Source organism: Anguilla anguilla, chromosome 9, assembly GCF_013347855.1.
Source record: "Anguilla anguilla isolate fAngAng1 chromosome 9, fAngAng1.pri, whole genome shotgun sequence".
Taxonomy (NCBI): domain Eukaryota; kingdom Metazoa; phylum Chordata; class Actinopteri; order Anguilliformes; family Anguillidae; genus Anguilla; species Anguilla anguilla.
This window is the reverse complement of record NC_049209.1, coordinates 18,402,593-18,418,535: the sequence shown is the minus strand read 5'-3', so window position 1 is coordinate 18,418,535 and position 15,943 is coordinate 18,402,593. Positions and strand designations below refer to the sequence as shown.

The window sequence follows — 15,943 nt, the reverse complement described above, 5'->3', positions numbered from 1 at the left end:
TCAATGCCATTTAAAGTGTCAAACAAAACACCATACTTTTGACATGAATTTGTGTCAGAAGTACACAACTAAACATTTCTGACTGAGAGCAAAGAAATAAATATTGCAACCAAAAATATTGATTGCAAGAGTAAATTTAGACTTTTGATTTTGGAACAAAAATGTTTCAAGTAATTTGTTCTATGTGCAAACTAACTGTACCTGTTAAAGGAATCAAGTGCATCTTGAGCGCACATACGGAGGCAGATGATTCTGGAGAAGAAAAAAAAAACACAAATGGCCACAGTTGAAGATCTAAACCTGATTACATTTTGAGGCCACAAAGTCTCCAAATCTGCCATCAGATTCCTCCTCCATGCAAACAGGCTTTTTGGTAGGGATTCCAGAAAAAAAACTAACATTTGAGGGCAATCAATAAAAATAAGCTCATAGAATTTGCAAAACTTTGTCTGGACCTGGATGTTATGATTAGATGAGGTAAAAATTTAGCTTTATGACCATGCACACCAGTAGTGGTTTTGGCTTTGGAAGAATAATGCTTATGTTTAAAAAGATGTCATGTGTACACTGAAACATAGAGTTGGACCTTTGATGTTGTATTGTATCTACTGTTCCTGGAGCTCTTGTTTAAGTCAATAGAATCATGACTGCATGACTATAACTATTGTCATTATTGTGACAAAAGAAAATGTTCAATTTTAATGCCTATTGACAAAGATATTCCTGCCTGACCAGTCAAGTTTAGCATGGACAGAGTATGGACTTATCCTACCCAATAACATTTCTGTTCACCAGAAGAACTGTTGTGCCCTCTCAGACAGAAATTATGTTACTTTTTTTCTATTGAAGTTCTGTTTTCATTTACTTTTTTGCTGCAGCCAATTTTGTGGTGAGGCAAGATGTATGATATGCATGTCTGCCAAATACAAACATACATGTCAAACATATACAAAATACATAATTCACACACGTCCACACACACACACACACACATACACAGGTTTAAAATAATTGCTTTCTTCACAATATATAATTTGGAGTGGCACCCGAAAGCTGCCCATTCAGTGTCTGTGTGTTTTCAGCTCCAGTGGGAGCTTGTTATTTTCCTCTAGCCTTTGAGGAAGTTTATTGATAAATGATGATGTTTAATGTTTTTTTTATTTTTTTAAATTCAGAGTCAGAGCATTAGCACTTCAAACAAGACCACTCTTTCTGTGGGCTCTGTTCAGCACCACAAATGTTAACCACTCTCTCCCTCAGGGCATGCCCCCTTCCCTCTCTCTCTGATCTGGAACAAGGCTTCTGTGAGTCCTGCCGCATGCTGAGCATTCCAACAAAGTCAGTCTCTGCTTCACTTTCTGCTTCCCCTTCTTCTCCACTGATAAGGACAAGCATTGTGGGAAAAAACAAAGAAAAAGAAAAACATAAAATGAACATAGTGCTGATAAAACATTAATAGATTGTGGTATTCTAAAGTCTCCGATTAGATTAATAAAGCATCAGAGTAAGTTCTGCATTTGGCTTGTTCCATGCTTCTGTACTTATTCCATACATGGAGCACTTTGTTGATGGACTGTGTCTGTTGGTTAACAGGGCTACAGGTCTGCAATCAATCTGTTCCACCTCATCTGCATTCTGGTTCTCTCATTTTGTCAATATAATGACAGCATCCAAGCTTAAATTCTTACTAGATATACTCCTTCCACCAACAAAATAAATCTATGTATATATAGTGATACCAGGAGAGGTCAGCTCCCTCTGTTCCTCCTCTTTGGCTGCTTTAAACGATGCCTGTTTCCTTGCACAAGCCTGGAAGGCCTACAGGACCTTGGACACCAGCAGCCTCGGGCACAGGCATGCTCGCCTAGCATACTGATCAGCAGTTAGATCAGATGTGGCCTGCTGTGTTCATTAAGTCTGTTTTAAAAGCCCAGCCTGTCGTGTCTTGAAGAGAAAAAATTGCGGAACACAGTAATCGTATGGTTCAGGCTCCTCAACCCTCTAGACTCCTGCTGCAAGAGGATATTTGTTTTGTTTTTGAATGGGGAAAAGTTATCTCATATACCTTTGTAAAATCATATTTTAAGCAAGTATGTGGAGGCCATAACACTGCTTTAATAAATGTTTGCAAATGGTTTGATTAAATCAAAGTTATAGTCCAAAATGTCAAGGCCATGTTGGTAGATAGTGTGTCATATTTAAAAATGCATCAGTTAAAATTCTAATTCCTACTGTTTTCATCTCTTTCCCCTACGGCTTCTGCCTCACAGCCTTGATTGATATTAAATGTGGCCAACCTGCTGCTCTTGAGAACTTTGTTACGTTAAGCTTACCTATTCACAGGGGTTAAACTGGGGGTGGACGGTGTCCACCCACCTTTGGTAAATAAATAAATAATTTTGATCAGCAGTTTTGCAAATAACTATGACAATCCAGTCATTTTTCATATGCTCCAGTCCATGTGTTCCCTCTAGCCAGTTACTCACTCAATCAATCAAAACTCCAAAGAAAAAAAACTCAGGAGGAACAGTCGTTTATATAGACAGGCACAGAAAGAAAAATATTGTTGATTGTCTTGATTGTTTGGAAGCGGACGCGGTAGGTAATTTCATTAACATGTAATTTCATCTATGCACCATTTTAAAGAGAGATGAATAAACAGCCCCCGCGAACGACGGCTATTATTAATGGCAACTTTGATTGCTTGAGCAAAATCAGCAGGTTGCTAGCCAGCAAATAAGCTAGGATTGAATATTTCCCACATACATAATGTTTTATTTAGCGGCGACTGGTGGGCTGAAAAATTGGTGGGGCGCAAAACTTTCCTTTAAACTAATCATTGATCTCAACCTGTTTTCATTAGTAATTATCCTTTATTATCAAGCGTGCCAACAATTGGACTAATCAAATGGCAAGTAGCCTAACACACAGCGTCTTCATACCGTGTTAGGGGGATTAAATCATAAATTCAATTTATCCGTTAAAAATCCGTTTTAATCATCAAGTAGTCTACACTTAACAAACAAGATACACCAGTCTGTTATCTACCGTGTTAGCTTTCAGAATAACCAGCAAAAACAAAACCTACACTTCAATTTTTTTTACAATCTACGCATTGCAGATATTTGCCATGAATACGAGTGCGGAGAAAGAAGTGCATAATAATGTTGATTAAAAATGTGCGCAATTTCGTACTGCAAATTAAAATAAATGTAGGCTATAAGGCCTAGGCTACTCGCTAAAACTGCCTATTTGGGGAGAGCTGGCTATATATGATAGTATTGAGTAGCCTATTTTGTGGATTCATTGTATTGATACTCAAGGAAAATCAGGGGAAGATTCCGCCACTGCTTAGTGATTAAAACTGATTTTTCTAAATCGCATTTATCATTTAATCTCCCTAACACAATGCGAAGAAGCTGTGTGTTCCTTTCCAATTGATTAGTCAGATGTTTGCATGCTTGTTAATCACTGAAATTTAATTTAAACAGTTTGAGATCAATGATTAGTTTAAAGGAAAGTTTTGCGCCTCACCAGTTTAAGAAAGATGGATAAAGGAGGAAGAAAGGGAGGACAAAAGAGGAGGATGACCGATTATTTTCATGGGTAAAAAAAAATTCTCAGCATTAATGACACTCAATAAACTTGAAATATTTTATGTAAAAGCTTGCATCAATAGTATACATTCTTTTTAAAACATTGTTTTCCGTAATTACAATTATGTGCACAATACATTAAAGATACAACTATTTTGAGCTGAGTTCATTGGTTTGTACCTTTTTTCACCCACCTCCCACTGCATTTCAGGGCCCACCCACCTCCAAAAACTCAATTTAACCCCTGCCTATTCATGATATATATGATTTTGCAATATAGCTCAATATATCACAATATGAACATGGGAATTTTATTCTTTATGGCCTGTATAGCTATTTCTGCCATAATGTGCTTTAAGAGAGTAAATAATCTCTCTCAAGCATGAAATGCAGCCAATTAACAAAAAAATTAACAGCTTGTTAAAATTCTAGGTTTGCAATTGTGGTTTGATGAAAACCAGCATACACAGGGGCCTCCTGGACCGAGTTTGAGAACCACTGGCATATGGTGTTATGATGTCAGTTTGAAGTCTCATGCATGTGTGGTGGTCAGGTTATTTTTAATAAAGTTGTATAGAGTGTTGTCAGTGATCACATTTAAATTAATTTGATTTATGTTACCGTGACACTCCAAGTCTTGCCGTGGGTCACCATGGCTGATTATTAGAAAAAAACTTGAAGCCTATATAATTATTGCTTAATACTAGCATGTACTAATTTGACTGACTAGGCTGGTCAATCAATTTTAACTAATTAAAACTGCAAATGGCAAAACTGACCTGTTCATGAGAAACCCCCCCGACGATATAATGACCAATCGACTATTCCTGCGGGTCATATTTGGCCGATCTAAACAGACAGACAATTGCCCAACCCTAATTCAACTGCATACAAGCACATTTTATCTTAGCTCTTGCTCAAATTCAAATTATTCTTCTAGGTCTCCTCTAAAATGCACAAATGATAATACAGTTCCCTAGTCATACTTTCAGCTTCCATTGGCATTTACAATAGATTTTAAAAATGATACTTGTCATATACTACATAATTTAGCCTTAAACCCCATTGTACTTTCAGTGGAAGGACTATTGCCATCATAAAATAAAATAAAAAATCTCTTAAGAAGTCTTCATGAAGCACATCATAACTGACACAACCCTACAGACTTTCACATGCATAAGTTAGTTTGAGGAAGATGTCTGTGTCAGCTATAGCCATGTGAGAAAGAGAATACAAAGGTTTCTTATCATTTTAAAATTCTTGCTCATCCTTCCTAATGAATTTCTTAGAAATGGTAAAAAGAAATGTATAAATTAAAGCACTGACAATGTTATTTTTGCGTGGTGAATTGGCTTCTAAGGATGGGGGTGAGGAGGGGATCGGATGATTCCAAGAGGCCTTGACTGACAGGGGCCCTCAAAAAATATTATAACAGTGGATTTTCTGCGGTGGTGAGGCCCAATGTGAGATCTTTTCATGGGGCCCTAAATCCCTGGTGGTTCCCCTGCAGCCAGAACAGCCCTATTTTTCTTATAGCCAGGCTGCTCTAGGCTGTACTTTTCAGGCTTCAGTCACTGCATACCCCTGAACACACCTTTTATTTATTGTATGAGCTAATCAGATGAGGCTGAGGCACAGGAGGAGAAAAATCCAAATAAATCAAAGACCATTTTTAATTTATGTCAATCCATTTCCATTATACAGACTCACGTAGTATGCCTATAAACCTTTAATTTTAAATCCAGAACTCAAGCTATTTTTTTCACATCACTTTAATAGAAATAAAGATGGCATGAGAATTTTTAAATGGCTGAAATTCTTTCTATATATATTTAAATAATTCTTGCAGCAAAAAAAATAAAATAAAAATAAATAAATAAATATGTGCCACTTTCAACTTGGCTGAACACCAGGTTTTCAGTGGACAGAGCTAACTGGGTGTTAGTTGCATAACAAAAGCCTTAAGTCCGGTGAAATCCTTTCTATGCAGAAAAAGCAACACGCTTTTTTCTTTTCTTAAAAATGAAGAGACCTACAAGGAATGGGTTTTGTTTCTATAGTCCGCGGGCACTGCAATATTACAATAACCCACACAGTCAGTATTTGCAGTTCCCATCTTCGACAGGAGAAATCACAGAACAGACGCAAAGTGGATTGATCAGTAGGCCTACCAATAGCAAGCCTCTCAGTTGATATTTGAAGCACCCTTCCTGGTTGTGCATACAGGGTGGTGGAGAAGATGCTGGATGGGGGGAAATAATGTGGGCCGTTCTTGATCAAAAGAATCCACATGAATGTCCCAATATTATCTTGAGTGAACCATTCACAATGAAGAATGGACTTGCGCACACTCACCACGAACACATTTCTATGGGCAGTTTTTTATATCTATAAACATGACTGTGAGACTGAAGCTGCCTAGGTTATTTCGTGTTAAATTATTTCCCTCACCTCACATAGAGAACAAAATTACCATATTTATTAGAGCATTTCCGAAAAGGCTTCATTTGAATATGACTCAAGAGAATTGCGTTTTCTGCTTTTAATCTCCACTTTGAAGTCAGTGTTTATTTTTACTGTTTTGTTTGCAGCTGACTATGTTTCTCCGACCCACTTCCATAGATGCTTCCCCCATGACACACACAAAAAAAAGAAAAGACCAAGAAAGGACACAGAAAGGGCCAAACCACACAAGTAGTACTCTGCCACAGGCATCCATTTTGTGACTCAGTAAAAAAAGTCGATGACATGGCAGAGCTTAAAGCAATCTGTAAAATATGTGGGCTGAAATCTAATGGTCATTAGTGAAGAAGGAGGAGGAGGACGAGGGGAGGATGAAGGAAGATACTTAACAGGGGGGTGCATGAGCACATATTTGCAAGATCAAGTTCCTTATAATTCTGCATCTATTAAAACCTTCCTAGCCTCTCAAGCCATTTCTGGAAAACTGTCAACTCAACTCAAACTCAAACTCAAACTCAAAGTGCCTACTTCACCTAATGACTGAGACAGTGAAATGAAATGCGGCCTCTTTTTAACCAGCCTGTGTAAAGTAACATGAAAATGATTGGCTGCAGAATTTTTATATCATCATATTGGATGATCAAAGTTGGAACCCCATAAGTTTCCAGGATTTGGGTACACTTTACTGTTTAGTTCTGTTGAATTTATTACATGTATTTTGTTTCTGTGGACATTATATTTAACTTTCTATGTGAATTACAACTTATTTTAACTGGCCAGGCAACTAGTTGTATTTGGGATTTAAAACAAATACACTATTTAGCATGTCAAATGATTCCTACTACTGACAGATCCATTTGTGCTTTGCTTCAGATCAATCACCATCTCCAATAAACCAGGAGCATATTGCTGAATCATTATCAATTTGCTCAATTTGTATCCAGTTTTCTTTTTATCTTTTTTAACACTCCAAACATGCCTGTATAACCTCTGTGTCATTATGATCTAACTTGCAAGGATGAGAAGAATGAATGAGAAGACTCAGTTAGATCATAATGACACAGAACCCACATCTTGTCTTTAAAGTATTTAGCACAACTAAGCTTTAGATTTTGTAAAGTGTTCTTCTTTCTTTTAACAGTGAGGGTATGTACAGTATGGGATGTTTCTGGGTCTTTATTATCCTCTCCCTTACTCAACAAATGATTATTCCCTTTTGTCACAGGCTCAACAGATGGCTGCGGTTATTTTCATTTTATGTAATTTTGCAGATGCACAGGTTTGTCTGTCCATTCCAATTAGCAAAGCATTTTCCAATGATAACTCAGTGGAGGACAGATATCACAGCTTGGTTTGCGTGTCAAGTACTCCTTTTGGGAATTTCAAACAAAAGGCAAAATAGTTTACATCCCACATATTTTGTCATCTCACATTATATATATTAAATGCATTGCATACAAAGGTTCCACTATGAACCAAGGGAAACCTATTATTATTATTATTATTTTAAAATTATTATTATTATTATTATTAGTGGTAGTAGCAGTGATAGTAGTGATCGCGGTGGTAGAAATAGTAGTAGTAGTATTCTCACCTATTTGGTCATTTTGGCCACTTTGTCGCACACATTGTACAGATTGTACAGGTTGCGTATAACTGGAGCACAAAAATGGCATGTGTTGGCCATTAGGGGAGCTATAATCAGGTCCCAAAATTCTAACCCTCAGCCCCTTCATCCTGTTTATCGTAGAATTGTCAAACTTGGATAAATCTTCTCATACTTGACATTTTTGCCTCTAGGATACATGAGCTCCACAAATAATTTCTGGCTGCAATTCTGAATTTAAAAGAATTGTTTTCCCAAAAGACAACTTCTCATGAACTCCAAATGATACCTCTGTACCATTTGTCCTGGACCTGTGCTACTTGATCAATATATACAATATATATCAATATATATATCAACGTTTTTCCCATAACCCCAGCTATATTTTTTGTTGTCATTATGCATTTTGCGTAACCCCTGTAATATTGCATATAGGGGAATGGTCAGTAACATGTCTTTCAGCACACATGCACTGATTCTTTAGGGGTTAGATTCTTTTAACCCTTCTTGTCATCATTGACAACTGTATTCTTTATTCCAGAACAAACTGGCCCACCCAAGCTTTTGGGTCTGCCCATACACCAGTCCTCTTAAAACAAGGAGAAAATTAGCAATATACACTATCCAAAAATGTAGAAACAGGTTTGAATCTTAATGCGAATGGCTCTGGGTCAGTCACAGAAAGTGTGAAAACGTTTTTTTTTTTTAACACCACCCCGATCTGTACTGAATTTGCTCTGCATGATCCCCACAAAAAGTTTTTAAGATTTTGCCCTACACAGCTCTGCTCTCCACAGTGGTCCCCACGTTAACTCTATCAGTGTAAACATCACTCCTCCCAGCTGAACTCTCCCATTGCGGGCCGCCTGGAACTCTCCAGGACATCTTATTTGGTCTCCACAGGTGGTGGGAACTGCGAGATAAACAGAGCTGGCTTCTGATCTTCTGAGCTCTTCGCTCTTCACAGGTAATCTTTTTTCTCATACATTATTCAAAAGAAACTTAAAAATGAAAAATATATCAATCTAAAGCATCGTGAAGTAAAAAAACTTTGTCTTCGCAATAGAATACTGCTCCAACTCAAATTGAAGTTGTTAATATATATCACCCAGATGGTGCACTTTTATCTCTGGAATACAGACCATTTATAGTGCTCCATTTTAATATGATTTTATGATGGAGGGGCTGTTATTGAGGTCCCTTCTGTATGGTGCTATGTGTGTTCTAAGTCCATGTAATATTTTGCTGTATTGTCAGGATGAATGAGCAATCAAACTGTAAACTTTGTTGTTTGTCTCTGTCAGGGTTTGAGGTTACAGAGCCATCTTTCCCTTTGTTTAGATGTCTGCAACAGCGACTAGGGAGGTGGGGATTAAGCATGTTTCATTTATGTTCCCCTTTTTCATGATTAACTTTTATTATTCTTTATGAAATTACATTCATTTCCATTGAGTGTAGGGTGTAGGGCCACTCATTGTAAGAAGGATTTTACCAAGAGAGTCCCCCCCCCCCCCCACCTCCCCCCTCCCGCTCGACAGAATCCAACATTCCAGCCCAATCCAACACATCCCACAGAATTGTTTAGGGCCACCAAAATCCTAGGACCGGCCCTGGGTCTAACCAGGCATTGTTTACCCTTCTTGACAGCAATTGGTTGATGATTCCTGCCAGTAAAGTCATTCTTACATTGTTGAAATGACGTTTTCCCCACATAATACAACAAGCTGTAAAAATGTGAAGATGATAAAAAGGTGGTGGCATGAGGGTACTGTAGTCACTTACTTATTAGCTGATGGGGATAAGACAGGAGTCCGAGAAGGAAGTAGCCTATTTGTAATGACACATGGATCCTCTCAGGCTATTTATGATTCACAGACCTGTTTTCTTTAGTAGTCTGAACAGACAGAACCTTCTCCATAATTGAAATTGCTCAAGTTTCATCTTCAAGGAAAACAGGGGGTGGGGGAGAAGCACAGCAAGGTTTATTCATCTGTTTAATTTATAGGAGCATACTCTTTCTACTGTGCGCTTCTCAAATAAAAATGACTAAAGCAAAAGGCCTTGATGAAAAGCACAGAGACTTTAGCTAGTAACCAAAGGGGGCATATTTTCAAAAGACCTGGAAAGAGGAGCTGAACCATAGGAGGTCAAACTCTGATCTGGAGACACAAAGCTGACTTCAGTAATTGCACTTAGTGTCAGGTCTGGAGCCAGCGGTGTGTCCTGGGTGTCGACTGGTGGAGAGACATGGCCCTAATCACCATAGATTATTAGTCTACAGTCTACCTGGGGGACCTGATGGTTCATCACAGATGCACTCCCACCAGAAGTCTGCACAGACGTACATTTAAATTGTCAGTGTTCTGTGGTTCAGTGATGCCCCAGGCCAAGACTGCAGCATAGATTATTCATTTATATATTTATTTTTTATTACGACTCTTGCAGGATAATTCTTCCATGTCGTACAGAGTGATACACACTAAAAATTGATCAGATGATAGAAAATGTTACAGTGTGAAACATGGTACACTGTGTTAATTAATGCAGCATAGTGAATACACAATAAGATGGATCAACCTTTGCATTATAAGACATATTTCAAACATTAATTCACACAATGAATGCCACTAGTGAAAATGCTATGCTTTGTAGGCCTGAACCAACATAGTATTTTCAGAGGGTTGGATGTGTGCCATAACATATTATACAAATCCATATATTATTGAACTTCAAGAGGCAACTATATCCCATAATTTTAGATAGATTTTGTTTTCTGGTCCATTAGAGTGCTGACTCAACTACTCAGCTTTGTGTTCTATGTCCTGAGTGCAGAGGCCATTGAACTTTGGTTTTGCACCTGGTGTTAAGTTCTGAAAAGTTTTCAACAGCCATCCACTTAGATGGAGGTTTCCCTGATAAAACACTGAGTGTCTGTTTTTCTGTCATATTTTACTTCATACTCTTCATTCCCAATTATACCAATCCACAATCACAATGTTACAGTTTAATAGGATGCTTGAGATTATTTACTCAGGATCAACATATTACCATTTTCATGACTCATTTAATCTTGGCAGCAGTAGCTAAATGGAATTAGCAAGCCAGTGGGAGCATCCCAGACAGCCCCACTCCAGATGTGATCATGCAGTTCTCTGGTACACCACATGTTTGTATTTTCATGTCAATAACATGGTTAGGGCTTCTGCGGTTTAATTTCTCATGATTGGATTCAAAGTGTGTCAGCGTCAGGAAAGGGAATATTAGATTGGCTTTTTAACTTTTAAACTAATTGTGACAACAACAGAGAAGGAGCAGCTGCCTGCTTGTGTTACCATGCCTTAGTCATGAGCCTTTTAGGAGACAGAGGAGTGTGGTGTTCTTAAAGGACTGTCGTGACCATCCATCTCAGATTACACTCTGCGACACATACACACACACACGGACGCACGCACCCACGCACACACACACACGCACAAAAAATTTAAATGTCTTTGTCTTTGGCAGATATATAAGGCTGGGAGTAACCTTTACATGCATTAAAAATATCGATTAAGTATTATGTATTAATTATTATTGATTATTATATTATTTTTCTTCCTGCCAAGAAATAAGTTCATTGTGAGGCTAGTGCTGGAGTTGGCCATTGTGCAGTATTGTATTTAGTCCACATGCTCATTTTGCTTCATATCCTTTCATTACTATTGACATATTAAGAGGCTCTTATAAATATATGTACATTAAGAGGCTCTATGACAGCAGCTCTACTAAATAATTATTGATGTCATTATGGTATTAGCTCATGTATTAAAAATTCAGCTTCATATTTATTTATTATTTTTTATATGTATTTATACTATATGAATTATATACTTATATTTATACCTTAATACCAATACATATATTTGTTGTAACTTTCATAATCTCTGTCACTTTTTTAGCTCAACTATGTTGGTTGAAACTGTGTTCTGTCATTTGTTACCCCCCCCCCCCCCCCCCCCCCCAATGTCAAAGATCAATGGAAATACTGTATGGAGGCATTCTTTTACTGCTCATCATTATACCCTGGATTCCACCAACATTTGCCTTTCAGTTAAATGCAGGTGTTAGCGTTTTTCTTCAACAACACAATACCTCTGTTTTTATGTTTTAATTTGTTCTTCCCATCTCTTAGCACAAAATTTTAATTTGTAAAATATTCACATGCTGGAAATAATTGTTAATTTTTCTGAACGTGTAGGTTTGTTCTACTGAGGCCACTGAGTCAGAATCTCTGTACTATAATACGCTAAGACGTTTAGAGCTGAGAGATCAAAGCACAGAAATATTGTATGGCTTCCAGCCTTAAGGCTGGGTAACTGGCTTCCAGGCTATCCAGACTCAATTGCATTTTCTCCCTCCAATCTACTTTGTGATGTGTTTTATTATTGTGAATGATGGACTCCTTTGAAGGGTAATCAAAGATATTTATTTCCATTGTGCCTTGCTCTGGTAAATCACTGACTCATGAATTTGAAGCTATTCTACAATTTGGCTGTTAGTGTGTGTGTGTGTGTGCACATTTAAGTGTGTGTGTGTGTGTGTGTGTGTGTGTCTGCGTGTGCATGTGTGCATGCACACATACATGAATGTGTGTGTCTGTGCATATTTTCCATTCCATACCGACATGCTAATCAGTCAACACTAGATAAATCAAGGTTAATTTTGCATACATTATTTCATTTTATTATTTATATTAAAATTGCATTGTACATTTTCTCTGTCACAATTCTTCAAATGTAAGTTGACATGCTGTTGCTACATTTACAGCATATTTTTTTTGTATCAGGCCTGCAATCTTTTTGTTCTGGACCTTTGTGATGCTCCAATCCACAGTACATGAAAAAAAACAAAATAAAAAAAAAATATTGTGTAATATATAAAAACTTGGCACAAAAACATTAGTAATTACTTGTCTAATATCTACTTCAAAATTATATTAAAAATAAAGTAAAATATTTTGGCATCAGGTAACACTTTGTACTAATGCTTTTACAAAATCCATGTCTTAACAGTTACAGTTAATGCTGGTTTGAATATAAAACCTTTCAGACCAACCATTATACTTATAGTATCACATCACAGTACATTGCAGACCAGGTGTCTTGGTTCCATATGAACAAAACACTTCTTAAATGCAGAAATTCTGGAAAAGTAAAAATATGAAATTCCCCTCTACTTGTTCTGTATATTGTTATTACAAAGAAAGTAGCATGTTCTTGAGATGAAATTAATTCATGCATTATTTTCATAGGTTGAATATTACAAGTTTGAGAGTTGCAAATGATGTGTCATTTAAAATGATGTGAACATACATTTAAACATTGAAACACAGAAAAATGTATAAGTCTTGTCTAATAATGGAAAGCATTTGAAATCCAATTTCAAAGGACCATGGCGATTCTTGGCGTGGTGACATGTTCGTATGAACATGTGTTTGTGCTTTTTAAAATGAAAGAGGATGTTTAAACATATACTTGCTGAAAACTGCAGAGGAAAGTACAAAATGTTTAAACAAAGTGTTGTTACCAAGGAAGGACAATGGGGCCTCATTCACAAAACATGCACATGGTCAGATTTGATCTTTGAGTGTGAACATGTCTATGAACATTTTGGCATTCACCATTCATCATCATCTGACTTTGTTCCTTGGTACGATTCACATGTGTTTGAATAGATGCTTCTATTTAAAATAGTAGTTAAAAACCTCATATGAACAACATATCAATAAAATTAATATTAAGAATATTACAATATATTAATAGTAAATATGATAACTTGACGTCAGAAACTCCTGTTTTTATTTTTCATTTCAGTTTGCAATGCTTTTTTCCCCACACACTTTTTGCTTTAGTTTTGACTTGCAATAATAATGTTGTTTAGAACTGTTATTCATTTTGGCTTGTTTGCACACAACCCTGAAGGTGGCATGCTTTTATGTTTTATGGATTGTTAGGGCGTTTCCTTATGCAAATCAGAATGATTAGGTGGGCACATTCAGTCTACAAACAATTGGCATTTATCCTCTGATACACCTGAGATACACACAAAATCAAAGGTTTGCATGTTTCATGAATCCCACATTAGATTTTCACAGAAACTTTTTACAAAAGTAAAAAGAATTTAAGTAAAGTTTTGTGAATGAGGCCCATATATTTTCCACAATCTCCCTCATGCACATACTTTACACATATTTTATTGACATTTATTTATTTGCTATTTCAGAACTTACAGTTGTACAAAATGGCACTTTAAAATGAATTTATTAGTTGGAGCTGATGCCGAGTTGTACATGCAAGTACAAAAAGTAGAAGTTTGTGACTTCTGTGTACCAAGGTACAAAACAGGATGCCATTCAGTACTAAAATCTGTACTAAAAGATAGCACATTAAATTACGTACAAAGTGTGTACAGATGTCACAAATAAGTCATGGTACCCTGGATCTCCTGCTCCGACAGTCTGCTTGGGTTTTATTGTTCCTTCACTCGTTGTTGTTGAGGCCTGGGGAGGGCTTGCTCTTCAGTCCATCCGTGCCCCCCCTGGAGGTCTCAGTATGAAAGAGTCTAGGAGCCCACACAGAGGTGGCAATGCGCTTGTACTCCTTCAGGAAGTTCCGGTTGAGCAGCCCGTAGATGATGGAGTTGAGGCAGCTGTTGAAGTATGCCATGAAGTAGCTGACCACAAATAGCCACTCCGGTACATGGGGGGCAACTGCTGGGGGGTCGATAGCGACCGCCAGGCCGATAAGGTTCAGTGGTCCCCAGCAGATGGCAAAGAGGACGAACACCACAAACATGGTGATGAAGTTCCTCAGGTCGCTAGGCTTCAGGCGCGGCTGCGGCTCGCTCTTCACCTTCCGCCGCACCTGGATGACCAGGACCCAGATCCGCAGGTAGCAGTACGTCACCACGGTGATGGGCACCAGAAAGTGCACCACGACCACGACCACCGTGTAAGAGCTGCTGGCCGTCTGGGCGAAGGTGCAGGAGTAGACCCGCGGGTCATAGCGCAGCGACCCCACAAAGAAGTTGGGCACGACGGCAAGGATGGTCAGCACCCAGATGAGTCCCACAAGCAGCAGGGTGTTGCGGAAGCTGTAGAGTTTGTCATAGACGAAGCTGTGGCAGATGTAGCAGTAGCGGTTGACAGCGATGCCGGTGATGTTGAAGATGGAGCCGATGACGCTCAGGCCCATCAGGAATCCACTCACCTTGCACTGCGTGTCGCCCAGGGACCAGCCATCATGGAAGATGGCGTACAGAACCAGTGGGTAGGGGTAGAAGGCCACGACCAGGTCAGCAAAGGCCAGGCTCACCACAAATACATTACCTGGAGAGAGGACATGGAGGAAAACCAGTGGCTTAAAATGTGAGAGGTCAAAGAAAGATATTTAAGCATCTTTTATTACACTGTTTCCATTCTATCCCCGGGTTAGAATGTAATCGAAATGTATGACAAGCCACCTGTATAAAATGGGTCCTGCTAAGTAGTTTTTTGGTGGACACTATCTACATGGAATCTGTCACTTGCTAACATCCAAAAACCAGCACAGCATTCCCCACAAGTTTGATTTTCAAGACCATAGCACACTATGAGTTAAGTTCAGAGACAATGTTTGGATATTTTCTTTTCATTTTTGTAAATAAGAATGTCTTGGACTTGCACAATAAAGTTTCTTTGATGATAGTCAACAGTAAAACACCTTTGCAATAAAGGCATGGGATGGATTTGTGCTCATTTTCACTGGGCTGAGAGAGAGCTGTGACAGGAGTGGCAAGAGATCTTCAGCCTAATAATATTCGCCTTTGTATTGATAATGGATGAATATGGTTCACTAATCTGGGGAGATGTGAACCAGAATATAACAGCTCACAGGGTAAGAGGAAGCCACTGGGTGCTGATCTTGTGGTTGCTAGGAAATCAATTTCACAGAAGAACAATGATTAAATGAATACCAATTCCCTCATGGTTTCAGATTTATATGTTAATACGCTGGTTAGTTTTGTTTCTACTGAATAAGAGGCAGGTGACAGAATCGCAGCCGATTAGAATAAAATAACAATACATTAGAATCAGGAAATGCTTCTGTTTGTGCTCTGGCACTATTCACGAGGGTTAGGGTTAGGGTTAGGGTTAGGGTTAGGGTTAGGGTTAGGGTTAGGGTTAGGGTTAGGGTTAGGGTTAGGGTTAGGGTTAGGGTTAGGGTTAGGGTTAGGGTTAGGGTTAGGGTTAGGGTTAGGG

The 15,943-nt window shown here is 38.2% G+C and overlaps 1 protein-coding gene across 1 annotated transcript in view; it reads right to left on the bottom strand.

The window, feature by feature from the left end:
- Window positions 1-12,961: 12,961 nt before the first annotated feature.
- The window catches only part of mtnr1bb (melatonin receptor 1Bb), a 13,590-nt gene continuing 10,608 nt past the window's right edge, over window positions 12,962-15,943 (bottom strand). Inside the window, exon 2 of the mRNA XM_035434478.1 lies at window positions 12,962-15,031. Coding sequence (XP_035290369.1) covers window positions 14,184-15,031 — 848 coding nt within the window. The 3' untranslated portion in view covers window positions 12,962-14,183. The remainder of the gene's footprint in view (window positions 15,032-15,943) is intronic.